At 36.4% G+C, this 14,508-nt stretch overlaps 1 protein-coding gene across 6 annotated transcripts in view; it reads left to right on the forward strand.

Annotated features, from left to right (window-relative positions):
- Positions 1-14,508, forward strand: part of LSM14A (LSM14A mRNA processing body assembly factor) — a 53,267-nt gene that overhangs the window by 17,394 nt on the left and 21,365 nt on the right. For all 6 annotated transcript variants that reach the window (XM_043435238.1, XM_043435240.1, XM_043435242.1 and 3 more), the window contains exons 2-3: positions 7,350-7,513; positions 9,749-9,878. In XM_043435238.1, coding sequence (XP_043291173.1) covers positions 7,350-7,513; positions 9,749-9,878 — 294 coding nt within the window. The remainder of the gene's footprint in view (positions 1-7,349; positions 7,514-9,748; positions 9,879-14,508) is intronic.

Here is a 14,508-nt window from a genome sequence, read left to right on the forward strand (position 1 = left end):
GTGATCACTCCATCGTGGTTATCTGGGTCATGAAGATCTTTTTTGTGTAGTTCTTCTGTGTTCTGCCCACAGTTTGAAGGACACTTACTTTAATTTCTCATTTCCCCTTCCCCAGCCCATAGTGGCCACTAATCTGCTTTATATTTCAGTGGATTTCCTGACGCCAGGTAAATGGAATCATAATACGAGATATTTTGTGACGGACTTCTTTCACTTAGTGTGTTTTTAAGGTTCATCATATTGTAGTGTATTTCAGAACTTAATTCCTTTTTATGGCTAAATAGTCTTCCATTATACCAGATACATTGGGGGCTTCTCTGGTGGCTCAAATGGTATAGAATCTGCCTGCAATGCAGGAGAGCTGGGTTCAACCCCTCGTTCAGGTAGGTCCCCTGGAGAAGGAAGTGGCAACCCACTCCAATATTCTTGCCTGGAGAACTCCATGGACCGAGGAGCCTGGTGGTCTACAGTCCATGGGGTCACAAAGAGTTGGACACGACTCAGCAACTAACACACTCTGTATATTCTTGCCACTTAATGTCTTCTGTTTCTGTTAGGTCCATACCATTTCTGTCCTTTATTGTCCCCATCTTTGCATTAAATGTTGCCTTGTTATCTCTTATTTTCTTGAAGAGATCTCTAGTGTTTTCCTCTATTTCTTGGCATTGATCGCTGAGGAAGGCTTTCTTATCTCTCCTTGCTGTTCTTTGGAAATCTGCATTCAAATGGTTATATCTTTCCTTTTCTCCTTTGCCTTTCGCTTCTCTTTTCTCAGCTATTTGTAAGGCCTCTTCAGAGAACCATTTTGCCTTTTTGCGTTTCTTCTTCTTGGGGATGGTTTTGGTCACCACCTCTTGTACAGTGTTACAAACCTCCATCCATAGTTCCTGGGTGATGCTCTGATATCACCCAGGAAATTCCAAGAGATTTAGGAGCTCTGTGTCAGAAACCCAGGTCAAAGACCAAACTTTAGAACATAAGATGCCCTTAGTACATTTATCTTTTAGGAAATTACAGAAGTTTTGGAGCTCTGGTCAGAAGCTAGAGACGAAAACCTATTTATATAGGCTTCTCTGGTGACTCAGATTGTTAAAAATCTGCCTGCAGTGCAGGAGACCCAGCTTCAATCCCTGGGTTGGGAAGGTCCCCTGGAGAAGGGAATGGCTACCCACTCCAGTATTCTTGGCTGGAGAATTGCATGAATAGAGGTTTGACGTCCTTGCAGTCCAAGGGACTTTCAGAAGTCTACTCCATGATAGCCAGCATCATATTCAATGGTGAAAGACAGAAAACATTCCCCTAGGAAGAGAAACAGGATAAGGTTGTCCACTTCCACCACTGTTACACAGCAATGTACTAGAAGTCCTAGCCAGCACAGTTAGTCAGAGGGACTATACTGTCATGAAGTATGGTCCCTTTGATGTACTGTTTGATTCAGTCTGCCAGTATTTTGTTGAGGAATTTTGTGTCTGTATTCCTAAGAGATTTTCATGTAGTTTTCTACGGTACTTTGTCTGACCTTGGTATCAAGATAATGCTGGCCTCATAGAATGTGTTAGGAAATATTCCTTTTTCTTCTGTTTTTTGGAGGAGTTTGAATAAGATTGATGTTAATTCTTAAAATGTTTAGTAAAATTCACCAGTGAAACTTTGTATCACCAGTGAAGCCTGGTCCTGGTTCTTTGGAGGGTTTTGACTACTAGCCCAGTCTCTTGTTGGACTTGTTAAAGATCTATTAAGATTTTCTGTTTCTTCTTGAGTCAGTTTTGGTAATTTGTATGTTTCTGGAAATTTTTCTTTTTTGTCTTGATTATCTATTTTGTTGGCACACAGTAGTTTGTAGTATTCTCCTGTAAGTTTTTTAATCTGTGTAAGGTTGGTAGTAATGTTTTTGCTTTCATTTGACTTTAGTTATATTTCCTCATCTTTTTCCTTAGTCTAGACTAGCTAAAGTTTTGTCTTATTTTATTGATCTTTTCAAAGAACCAACTTTTGGTTTTAATGATTCTGTGTCTCTGTTTGCTGTGTTGTTTTTCTTTGCTTGAATTTAGTATTATTATTTCCTTCCTTCTTTCTGCTGGATTTGGGCTTAGTTTGCTCTTTTTCTGATTTCTTTCTTCTTTTTTTTCTTTCTTTCTTTGAGTGCACTGGGTTTTAGTTGCAACACTCGGTTTCTTCGATCTTTAGTTGCGGCATGCAAACTCTTAGTTGTGGCATGTGGGTTCTAGTTCCCTGACCAGGGATCAAACCTGGGCCCCCTGCATTGTGAGCACAGAGTCTTAGCCACTGGACCACAGGCAAATTCCTCTAGTTTCTTAATAGATGATTTGAGATTTTTAAAATATAGCATTTATAATTATAAATTTCTTTCTTGCATATGGCATTCTTTATATCCCTTAATTTTGGCAGGTGGTGTTTTCTTTTCCATTTGTCTTCAAGTTTTTTCTTTCTTTTTTTAAAAAAAATTATTTTTTAGTTGACGGTTAATTGCTTTACAGAATTTTGTTGTTTTCTGTCAAACCTCAACATGAATCAGCCATTCAAATTTTTCCTTAATTTCCCTAGTGGTATCTTTTTTGTCTTATTGGTTCTTTATGAGTCAGTTGTTTAATTTCCAAATACTTGTGATTTTCTAATTTCTATTACTAATTTCTAGCCTCATTTCCGTTTTAGTCAAAGAGGATACTTCATAAAATTCAATCCTTTTCAATTTATTGACAGTTGATTTGGCCTAAAATTTGGTCTGTTGTGAAGAGTGTTCTATGTGCAATGTAAAGTAATATACATTTGCTGTTGCTGAGGGGGATTTAAATCTTTTAAATGCCTTCTCCAGTACTACTAAGGAAGTCAGTTATGCCCTGCCCTTGAGGGTTAAAACAATGGTCAACCTCTCTGGCTGGCTTCTCAGTGAATTTTTAGGTAGATCATAGCATACAACCCTAATTTTTAGGAGGACAAGATCCCTGTTCCCCACATGGCACCAGCAAGCTAGCCAAAAACATGGGCTACTATCCCCATAGCTGCCTTTTACAGAGATGGGAGATGATGAATGGTAATAGCCAGCCACTCTGGAAAATGCCAGAATTCACCAAAAGTTACCGACCTCTTTCTTCATTAGGTGCTCACTTGGATTCTACAGGCATCTGATTAGACTCCATAATTCCAAAATGGTTTGTTCAGATTGTTTGCCAGCCCAGTAGTTGTTTGGGTGGAGGGACCATTCCTGGATCTTCTTACTCCACCATCTTGCATAATGCCCCTCACACCTATGTATTTATTTTTAATAGTTGTAATCTTTTGAAATTAATATTTATATAATCTGCCTCATGCATAGCATGTTTAATGTTATTATATGTTTACCTAACTTTTTGATGTTACAAATAATATAGCAGTCTATTTTGGGGGGGAAAAATGTGGACAGAGTTGTAGATTCTGAGTAAGAAATTACATTTAATAAATCATGTTCTATTTTGACCTTTTTAGGTACCTTTTCACCATCACTTGACCCGTAACTTCCAAACTGACCCTCTGCTTCCTTTTTCACTTTATCTTCCAAGTCACAGAAGAAAAAATACTGAGAATGGTGGTTGCTAGGGGTAGGGGAAAAAGCGTTGTGGTTCAGTGGGCATAAAGTCTCAATTAAGCAAGGTGATAAAGTTGTAGAGCTCTGCTGTAATTTTGTTTGAAATTAGCAATTCTGTGATGTACATTGAGAATTTTGTTAAGAGAGTAGATCTCATGTGGTGTATTCTTACCACAGTGAATCTGGTGGGCTAGAGTCCATGGGGTTGCAAAAGAGTCAGACACGACTTAGCAACTAAACAACAACAATGCAATTAAGAAAAATCGGGAATTCTCTGGTAGTCCAGTGGTTAGGACTTGGTGCTTTCACTGCTGAGGCCTGGGTTCAATCACTGGTTAGAGAACTAAGATGCTGCAAGCCGGTTGAGGTGACCAAAAAGAAAAAGAATTGAATTAATAGATAACATTAACAAAATTGCTGGTGAAGTATACCTAACAGTGGAGTTGTCTGCCAGCTTGAAAGGGAAAAAAAGCAACGTAGCATGGTGGAAGAAAGTATAACGAAGAGCTGAGTCTGCTGCTTGGAGGCAAGGAAAGAGTGCATCAGGATCAGGAAAAACGACATAGTAAGGACTGGTTACTGAGCCAGGAGGAAACTTGGGGTGAGAGGGAATCATACACTATTCCTACATGGTTTTCTATGTTTAGTCACTGCTCCCTAAGATACAATAAATAAAATAGGTTAAAATAAATTAGGGATGAAACAGTGTGATTTCTGACTGTACTGACATAATTCCCTTAATAGCCAGTTGCACATGAGCTAATTCATGTATTAAAATTATTTGTAGCAGAATAGTACCGGTAATTTTCTACTTTTTCTTGTCCTGCTTTCTCTCTTTCTGCTCTTAGCATCCAGGTTTCAGCCTTCACTACCTCTCATTTGTTCTGTTATCTTACAGATATATATATACAGATACAGGTATATCTGTTATATACCCTTCTGATTGCTGTTCTAATTAACTTATTCTTTATAATGCTACAAGAACTATCTTGAAGACATAAAATCTGATCAGGTAGTCTCTATCATTAAAACCTGTTTCTCAAACTCTTAGTGTGTGCAAATCATTCTTCATGGTGTCTGTTGCCATGATTTTTTGCATTGACTCTCTTGCTGTATGATAAAGATTTTCTTCATATCCCATTTTGGAAAGTATGCTTTTAATTTTCAACTCTATTGTGGGTTATCTTTAGGACTTCAAATAACAAATTTTTAAGCCATTGTATGTGAATTTATCAACTTGCCCCAAACTTTTATTAGGTAACTTCTTACTGTAAAAGTTGAGAGTATTCATTTATGAATTTCCTTTCATGTTTCTTTTGCTTTTTATTTTCATCTCCCAATTTTTGTGAGACTAGGGTGTGAAATACATACCATCTTAACAGCCTATGGACTGAGAAGCCTGGTAGGCTACAGCCCATGGGGTCACAAAGAGTCAGACAGGACTGAGCAACTTCACTTAACTTTTCTAACACTTTGTAACTTTGTAGTCTTTTTCAGAACTATTAAATTTACATTCCATCCTAGCACCTTCAGTGGTAAAGAATCTGCCTGCCAATGCAGGAGTCATGGGTTCAATCCCGGGGTGGCGAATGGAGTAAGAAATGGCAACCACTCCAGTATTCTTTATTGTAAAATTACATGGACAGAGGAGCCTGGCAGGCATGTGGTTGTGAAGTGTTGGACACAACTAAGTGACTGAACACGCATGCACACTAGCACCTTGGTAAATTGTCACATACATTTATGCGCTTAAATGATATTATTGTCCATCTCTTATTTTTTAATGCTTTTGTCTCTGTGAGTTCTTTATTTTGGTGTAGAAAGGGTAAGTCTGTATGGCTTATAGTGCACTAAAGTTTTTTTTTTCCTGGAAATACAGTGAAACCTTCTGATCATATTTAGGTCCTTGTGTCAGGAAATTTGTTATATCTTTAGTTGCATTTTGTCTTGTTCTGTTGTCTTTCTCAGACTGTTCTTGTTATGTTTATTCTGCAGCTCTATTTGTCTTACCTCTTTTTTCTTTATGTGTTTTCAGTATGTGAGTTTTATTTTTCTTGAGAATATAAAGCAGTTCTTTCTGAAATTTTCTTGTTTCATCTTTCTTTTGGATATATGGATATAATTTGAATGGTTATGCCTTGGATAGCCTAATAGATCTTCTCTTTGGTTTTATAGATGGTAGACCTTTAACCCCACCCCACCTGCCCACAGCTTCAGGATGAGCTGATTTGTTACCTTGAAGGTCTGGGACTTTATAAAACTTTGTGTGGTGGTAATAGTGCTGGTGCTGAGGTTAGGGGTGAGATTGATCCACTTGTAATTTTCCTAGCTTTCTTTTTGGTTAAAGGACAAAAACATAAAACCATATCTATTACTTCTGCCCTGATACAATATTGTTTGGCCACCAGAGAGAGAGGGGAGCTTCAGCTCTGACATTCTACATCTTTTCCTTTATCACATCTGTGTCCCCATCCATCAAGTTGGAGTATGCCTGGGAAAATTTCTCAGCATGCTATGTATGGATTCTGGAGTTGGCCTTCCAGATTGGACTAACTCTAAAAGTATCTGCATGATACTTTTTAGTAAAGTTTTATGGTACAGGTTTGAGGTATTTTCTTGGTTTGGGATATTTTAACTTTTTAATTTTCTTTAGTTATAGGGCAGAATAGTCATCTGCAAACCTACAACTATGCCATCATCTTTTCGTGAAGGTCTCATAAGTACCACAAAAAATTTTTAGGATTAAAAAAAGGCATGTAAGCTGAAATATTTATCTTCAGTCTAGCTATGGATAAGTTCTGTAGAAAAATATAAAACTTTGCACAATGTTAAGGGGTTTGCTTCCTCTAGGATACTCTTTAAATGAATAATAATATCTGATATGGCAAACTTTCTTATTTGGCGCTTCTGTGGAGATGTCAACATTTTTAGAAGTCTCCTAAGATAGTGAACCTGAAATTTCTTTAGTATTGATAAGAAATCTTGAGGAATTGATTTAAAATATAGATAGAGATTTCTGTATCCTCTTCACAGAAAATCTGAGTCAGTGGATTCCAGAATCTTTTTTTTAGCTAGTTTACCCTGAAACAGCTGGTCACAGTTCAACTTTGAATAATGCCATCCTGAGTGTTAGTCAGATTTAATTATGAGGTAGATATTTTAGGTAACTAGGGCATTTCAGGCTGTCCCATGGAGCCGAGTAGCTGACAGAGGCTTTACTTGGTTTCTAGAGGACGTGTTACTAACCAAGGAAGATATTCTTTTCATTGTCTTATCTTAAACCTGAAGCTCAGTTTCCCAGACTTTGGGATTTTTGTAGATTGGGAAAATCTTCACTCAGTGAAGATTCACTACACACACATACACACCCACACACACACAGAGGAAATATCATACAAGTTGCCAGTTTTTTATTTTGCTGAATGAGGACATTAAAAATAAATCAGCAATGAAAGGGCTTTTTTTAGCACCTCTTACCACAACCACCAAAGATGTAAGTAAGTAACAGTGTAGAGAGAACACAATACTTTCTAATATAATCTTCGTAACACTGATAGTCTTTTAAATCGAATACATGTAAATCTATGCAAAACCCACTTTCTTTTCCACTTTTAAAAGAATTTTACTTTAGCTACAAATTAATGAATACTTTCTCATGGAGGGCATTTAAGGACTGCTCCTTAGTACTGGGAACAGTGCACTCTAAGAGGCGCTACCTGAATACAGTGAGTAGACATCTGTCTCATGTCCTCTGTTTTCTTACCAGTTCGGTCCTTTGGTACAGAAGACAGACCAACAGATCGTCCAATACCACCTCGAGATGAAGTCTTTGAATACATAATATTCCGTGGGAGTGATATTAAAGACCTTACTGTTTGTGAGCCACCAAAACCACAATGTTCTTTGCCTCAGGACCCAGCTATTGTTCAGGTAACATTGTAAATCTGTCTTGGAGTATAAATAAATTTCATACACATAACTAGCCTTGGATTTTACCTCCTTGTTTTAGTCTTTTAAATTTTCTCTATTGAACATTCATGTAGCTTATTACCATTTTCTAGTTACCTAGATACCCAGAATAACTGGGTGATGTTCTCATCCAGGTTTCTCTCTTTAGATGATAAATCGGAACTAAATAGAGTAAGAAATAGCTGAGGGATTAATTTTTTTTTTCTTTTTCTTTTGCTGTGCCACACAAAATGGGAATCTTGGTTCCCATGTGGAAGCCTGGAATCTTAACCACTGGATCACCAGAGAAACCCAGGAATTAATTTTTTTCATAAGAATTTTCTGATTGCAGTAACAAAGTAGTAGCTAATGTTTATTGAGTTCTGAGTTTATGAGAAGCACTATTAAAAGCACTGCACGTATAATAAGGCAAACCTCACAACACTCTCTGAGCTTGGTACTATAGTTATTCTCTTTTATAAGTGAGGAAATTGAATTAGAGCCATAATTTGAGTAGACCCAGGCATCCTGGCTCCAGAATCCAGGATCCATTCCACTATATTATTCACATATATTCTATTATTAGATATTCTATTATTCACATGTGGTTCATTTTACAAACTAGGGTGATGGTGGCTACTCTTAGGTATGATTACTAGGTTTAATGGGAAAAATGCTGAATCACATTATATGTTTGTATAGTGTACATAGAGTCTTATATAGTCAGATAGCACAAACATAAAAGGATTTTAACATATACTGATATTCGATTCTGTAATAAAGTATTAAAAAGATCCTGAGGCTTCTCATTAAGAGAAATTTCAAAATTTTTGTATTTTAATAAAAACAGAAACATGTGATGTCTAATAGATTGCAAATTATGAGTTAAAGAGGATGTTTACATTATAGTACCCGTTTATATGTTAATTGGAAATACATAGAAACTGTGAATTTCTACTATAGCAGCAGCATAGGAGACAGGTTAACATAAGAGTATTTTCAGTTGTGGGCATAACTGATTAAAAGCTTTGTGGCCCCCAAGTGACTTTCCTCCTGAATCCGTTTTCTTACCAACTTTTTTTCTTATCAGAAGTCTTTGTTAATGTGTGCTAAATTATGCTTGTTGGCTTTTCTAACTTACTCTTTTATGCTGCGAGTGATAAAAACCTTAGTTTTTCACAAAACTGATTGTTAAAAATACACAGAATGTATATGCATTATCTTGCATAGAATGTACCTTCCAGCTTTTAAAAGTAAATACCTAATGAACACTCCTAAAGAAAATATTAAGTGCTGTGTAAAATTAAAATGGGGGGGGGAGAGAAAGTACCTTTTAACATTTATTTACTGTTTTTTCTGAATACAAGATAAGCTTTTTATTAAGAAATGGCTGGGACTTCCATGGTGATCCAGTGGATGAGATTTCACACTCCCAGTGCAAGGGGCTTGAGTTTGATCCCTGGTCAGAGAACTAGATCCTACATACTGCAATTAAACATCCCACATGCCACAAATGAAGATCCCTGAGAAAATGTAAACTTCTTAAATGAAGGGAGAAAAGACATTCTCATAGAAATAGTTGCCTGCACCGAACAGGGGATTTTCTCCAGGCACTCTTCCCGACTCAGGGATCAAGTCTGGGTCTCCTGCGTTGTAGGCCGGCTCTTTACTGTCTGAGCCACCAGGGAAGCCCCAGCATAACAACAACTATATGTAAATAGTAAATGATTTTGTATGCGATAGTTTGTTTCTGCATCTCTTTCCTATAAATGTAATAGTATACCTCTAAAGATTGAAAAGAATAAAATCAAAAGTGAGATACCTTATGTATGTCAGCACGAGATTGAAACTTAGTACTGTTGATATAACGAAATTTTATTTTTCTCATATTTTTTCTTTAAACAAAGTTCGTTTACTTACTCAGGTAACTTTTCTTTGGTTCTTTCCTAACTGTGCTCTAAAATGAAACCTAAGAGTTCATTGTAGAAAAAAGTATTTATAAATCACATTAAGTATAATTGACAAATATAATCAAATATTGCAGTCAGATTATTCAACTGTTGTAACATTAAATGCATGTTGCAAGTTGTTATAATTACTTCTGTGTCTAGTAATTATAATTTAATAGTTTTCTTTAAAATGTAAATATGCAAATTTATTTCCATTATGTACATATCGTTTAGAGCCTGATAAATTAACCCATAATCTTTTCTTCAGTCTTCACTAGGTTCATCTACTTCTTCATTCCAGTCGGTGGGCTCCTATGGACCTTTTGGCAGGATGCCGACGTACAGTCAGTTCAGTCCAAGTTCATTAGTTGGGCAGCAGTTTGGGGCTGTTGGTGTTGGTATGTTGTGCTTTTTTCCTTTCTTTCTTTCTTTTTCGTAATTTTCCTGTCTTTATCATAAAGTTATGTAAAACCTTCCACAAGTTTTCAGACATTGTTTGATGTTCCTTTTGTAACCTGTTTTTTTGAAGACTTTGGTCCTTAATGATTAGTGGTTCTATAAAGGCCATCTTTTAGAATAGTAACTTTTAAAAATCTAGGTATAGCCAATTACCAAATTTTATGAATATTATTTTAAATTTACACAAGATATAGCCCTTTAAAATAAACTTTTTTTTCAATAGGATGAGTTTTCCAAAAGGGAAATGGAGATAATGCTGTTGTTAAGGAATAGTAAACAACACTGTGGGCTTCCCTTGTGGCTTAGACATAAAAAGAGTCTGCAATGCAGAAGACACGGGTTCAATCCCTGGATTGGGAGGATCCCCTGGAGAAGGGAATGGCTACCCACTCCAGTATTCTTGCCTAGAGCATTTCATGGCCAGAAGAGCCTGGTGTGCTACAGTCCTTGGGGTCGCATAGAGTTGAACACAACTGAGCAACTAACATACACACTGTAAGAAAATATAGACAGGCTAGGCTAATAACAGTCCCACTTGGGACTAGAAGACAAAGGCTGTCATGTACAACTTGATATAATTAGATTAACTTTTTTGTGTTTTTGTAGCTATGCATTTTACCTTAAACCTTTATTGATTTCATTGAAATAATCACTTACCAGTTTATTTCACTGAATCACAAATCCAGTTTTCAAGTTTATCTTGAAACTCATTAGTATGTTAACAGAATTTGTTAAAATAAGTAAACTTTTACACTCATATTTTACACTCTTACAAGAACAAATACAACTCTTAGAAAACGTGACTTAGGGTTTCTAATTGGTAGTGGTATTGGTGGTGTTTATTTTGAAACTATTTTTTGTATGTATAATAGGACAAGGCGTATGAATAATACATTGATGTTGATAGGCGATATTTTTACCTTGGAGAAGGGAGATACACATATTGAATGAGGAAAGGTAAAGAACAGTGTTGTGGTAGTGAATGTGAATTGGAGGTATAGGTGTGAATTCATTTTTTAAAAACTGACTATTTCCTGATTCTGTTCGTAGAAGAGGCCTAGAAGCAATGATACCCAGTAGCAAAGGCCGTGGGTAGACCCAGTTCTTGCTTTCTAAAGACCTTTCCCCACTAAACAGAATCCGCTGATGCTGCTAAGTCACTTCAGTCATGTCCAACTCTGTGCAACCACATAGACGGCAGCCCACCAGGCTCCCCCGTCCCTGGGATTCTCCAGGCAAGAGTACTGGAGTGGGGTGCCATCTCCTCCTCCAGTGCATGAAAGTGAAAAGTGAAAGTGAAGTTGCTCAGTCGTGTCCAACTCTTAGTGACCCCATGGACCACAGCCTACCAGGCTCCTCCGTCCATGGGATTTTCCAGGCAAGAGTACTGGAGTGGGGTGCCATTGCCTTCTCCAAAACAGAATCTAGGCCCCTTTTAAAAAGAAGAAGAAGGAAACTTTTTCTAAGTAAAATAACGCTAGCTAGGAAGTATAAGGAATGGTGGACATAGAAAATCACCATTGTTAACCTCTAGTGAAATAATTAGCAGGGATTACCAGTGGATGCTAAAATCATTGGGTGAATGAGGTTGAAACAAGATATTAAAATAATCTTAAAGTATCATCGCACAGTTTACTTGTTAATTACAAAGGGAGAAGATGTACTATTATAATGGAGAAATCTGATGGTCAGTCACCATTTTAATTAATTCGTCAAGTTTGGTATTGGCATAATTATTGATTATATGTCTTCTGGTGTGATGGTACAGGGGAGAGGTGTAAACAACTTCACTTCTGGGCATTCTTGCTCAAAATGGAGACTCTAATCTTGAAGAAACTGACATACATTTTCAGAAAGTCAAGTTTTTCAAAGGATTCAGTGTTGTGAAGAAGAGAGGGAGCAGGGCTGTTTTAGACTTGGGAATACTGAAGAAACATAGCATCCAAATGTAATCTATGTTCAGATCCCAAGTTTTAAGAAAAGCTGATAATAAAGAATGTTTTAGGGACTATTGAGGAACTTTGAGTAAGGACTAAATGTAGGATGATGTTCATTTTCTAGATGTATTTCGTAGATGTAATGGTATTGTGGTTAACCATATAGGAGAATATGTTTTAGGGAAATGACTTTAGTACTGAAGAGTGAAGAGTCAGATTGATTATGGCATATGTAGATGAAAAGAGAAGTCTGTGTATCACAATATGAAGAAATGAAAAAATGGGATAGGTGCGGCAAGAAGTTAGTAGTTGGTGAGCTAGGTGAGGAATATATTGATATTCAGTGTACTCCCTTTTTTTGACACAAGTTTGACATTTTTCAAGTTTATTTATTTTTGTTGGGGTAGTTCTTTCATCTCTAATCAAAATTTAAATACTTAATTACTTCTTGGCTAGGTGACATAACTTTGGTCCATGTACCTCCTAATCCTACTCAAGGAAAGATCAGTGTTAACTTATCCATGTTAAATCAAGGTATACCCTATGTTAATTATAACTGTTAGAATCCTATTCTGAGGATTCACAATAAGGGACAGTTGCAAATTATTTTATCCTTTTGAGATTCCTTTCACGAAGTTGAATAGTTAGCTAACATCCGGATTATTGTACTTACCCTCTACATTACTGTGAAGTTGCATGACAGTATTTATAAGAGCATTTGAAACAGGGTCTAGCACAAAATGCATAGTAAATGCTGCTTTTGCTATTCCTCATATCCTGCTCCTCTGATCGGAGTATTTTGTGGTGGTGAAATACATTAATATATTCCTTATAAATACTTTTATCTAATTTTTATATTGGGGTTTGCTGGTTTAGTGTTCTTTGAATGGCAAAAGGTAGGTTTTACTTGTGTTTTCCATATGAATAGACTAGTTTTTGCAGTAGCAAATTATTTTTGATTGTTTGATTTCCATACTGGTAGGATAATTTGTGGAGTGGCTAATTAAAGAACTATATATAGTATTTAGAAGTAGTTAAATGAGGAGGAGGAAAACTGTAGCATTGATTAAGGTGGCAGATGTTCTTTAGAAACAGAATTAACTCAGATACAGTTTGTGTTGATACAAATTAAGCCAGATTTTAATCTAAGCCTCTTGTTTTCATTTTCTGTGCCCAGTATTCTGATGTAAAGAGGAAGTTTAAATAAATTGGAATTACTCTACTGCTATTTGGGGGAATTTTTTCCATTTTAATTTTCATATATTATCATCTTTTTATAGTTTTATTTGCAGTTTATATCATGAAGGATTAGTATCTTTAATATCTAAAGAGCTTTTGAAAATAAAGATCTACAACCCAACAGAAAAATAGATAAAGATTAGGAACTAACTTTGAAAAAACACAAATGGCCCTTAAACATGGAAAGATGCTTAAATCTTGCTTATGATGAGATAATTAAATCAGCACCACAACACCATTTCTCATTATCAATTTGACAGAAACCCAGAAGTTTGAATATATTCTCTTTTGTCACAATTGTGAGGAAACAAATACTCTCATACTTTGAAAGGAATGATGCAGTGTGTAGAATGAAAACATTGTTGTTTTTTTCAGCTGACACTCAGATAGTTCTTACATGCAAAGATTAGGTCACTACTGCCTTTAATTCATAGGCCTTTAGGAGAAATTAATTATCTCAATAAACTGAAGCACCAAACAGCCATGGCATGCTGTCTCTCATACTACTCTTGTGGGCAAGAGGGGGTAAATTGCCTGAACAGTCAGGCAAATGAATACATTTTAGCTACCTAAGTAATCAAATCATATTGGACAGTGACTCTCTTAGGTCTCTAGTGTTTTGTACAGGTTAATTTTTAATCACTGAGCTTAATGAACACTTAACTTGCTTATGAACTTTATAAAGTTAGTATAAACCAGGAGAGTGGTTCATGCATTAAGAATGACAGACTAAGGATTATTAAAGATCTACTTTGGAATTCCCTGGCAGTCCAGTAGTTAGGACTTTGTGTTTCCACTGCAGGGACCCATGGTTGGGGGGAAACTAAGATCCCACATAACATGTGATGTTGTCAAAAATAAACAAAAGACCTACTTCAGTAATGTGTAAAGGAATTGAACATTCCAGTTAAAAGGCAGAGATCATCAAACTGAATTTTTTTTAAAAAGACCCTCTTATGTTCTAATAAGGTGGATGAAACTGGAGCCTATTATACAGAGCGAAGTAAGTCAGAAAGAAAAACACCAATACAGTATATTAACGCATATATATGGAATTTAGAAAGATAGTAACGATGACCCTATATGCGAGAAAGCAAAAGAGACACAGATGTAAAGAACAGACTTTTGGACTCTGACAGAGAAGGCAAGGGTGGGATGATTTGAGAGAATAGCATTGAAACATGTATATTATTATATGTGAAATAGATCACCAGTCCAGGTTTGATGCATGAGACAGGGCGCTCAGGGCTGGTGCACTGGGATGACCCTGAGGGATGGGATGGGGAGGGAGGGTCAGGATGGGGAACACATGTACACCCATAGCTGATTCATGTGAATGTATGGCAAAAACCACCACAATATTGTAAAGTAATTAGCCTCCAATTAAAATAAA

This window comes from Cervus canadensis, chromosome 18 (genome assembly GCF_019320065.1).
Source record: "Cervus canadensis isolate Bull #8, Minnesota chromosome 18, ASM1932006v1, whole genome shotgun sequence".
NCBI lineage: Eukaryota > Metazoa > Chordata > Mammalia > Artiodactyla > Cervidae > Cervus > Cervus canadensis.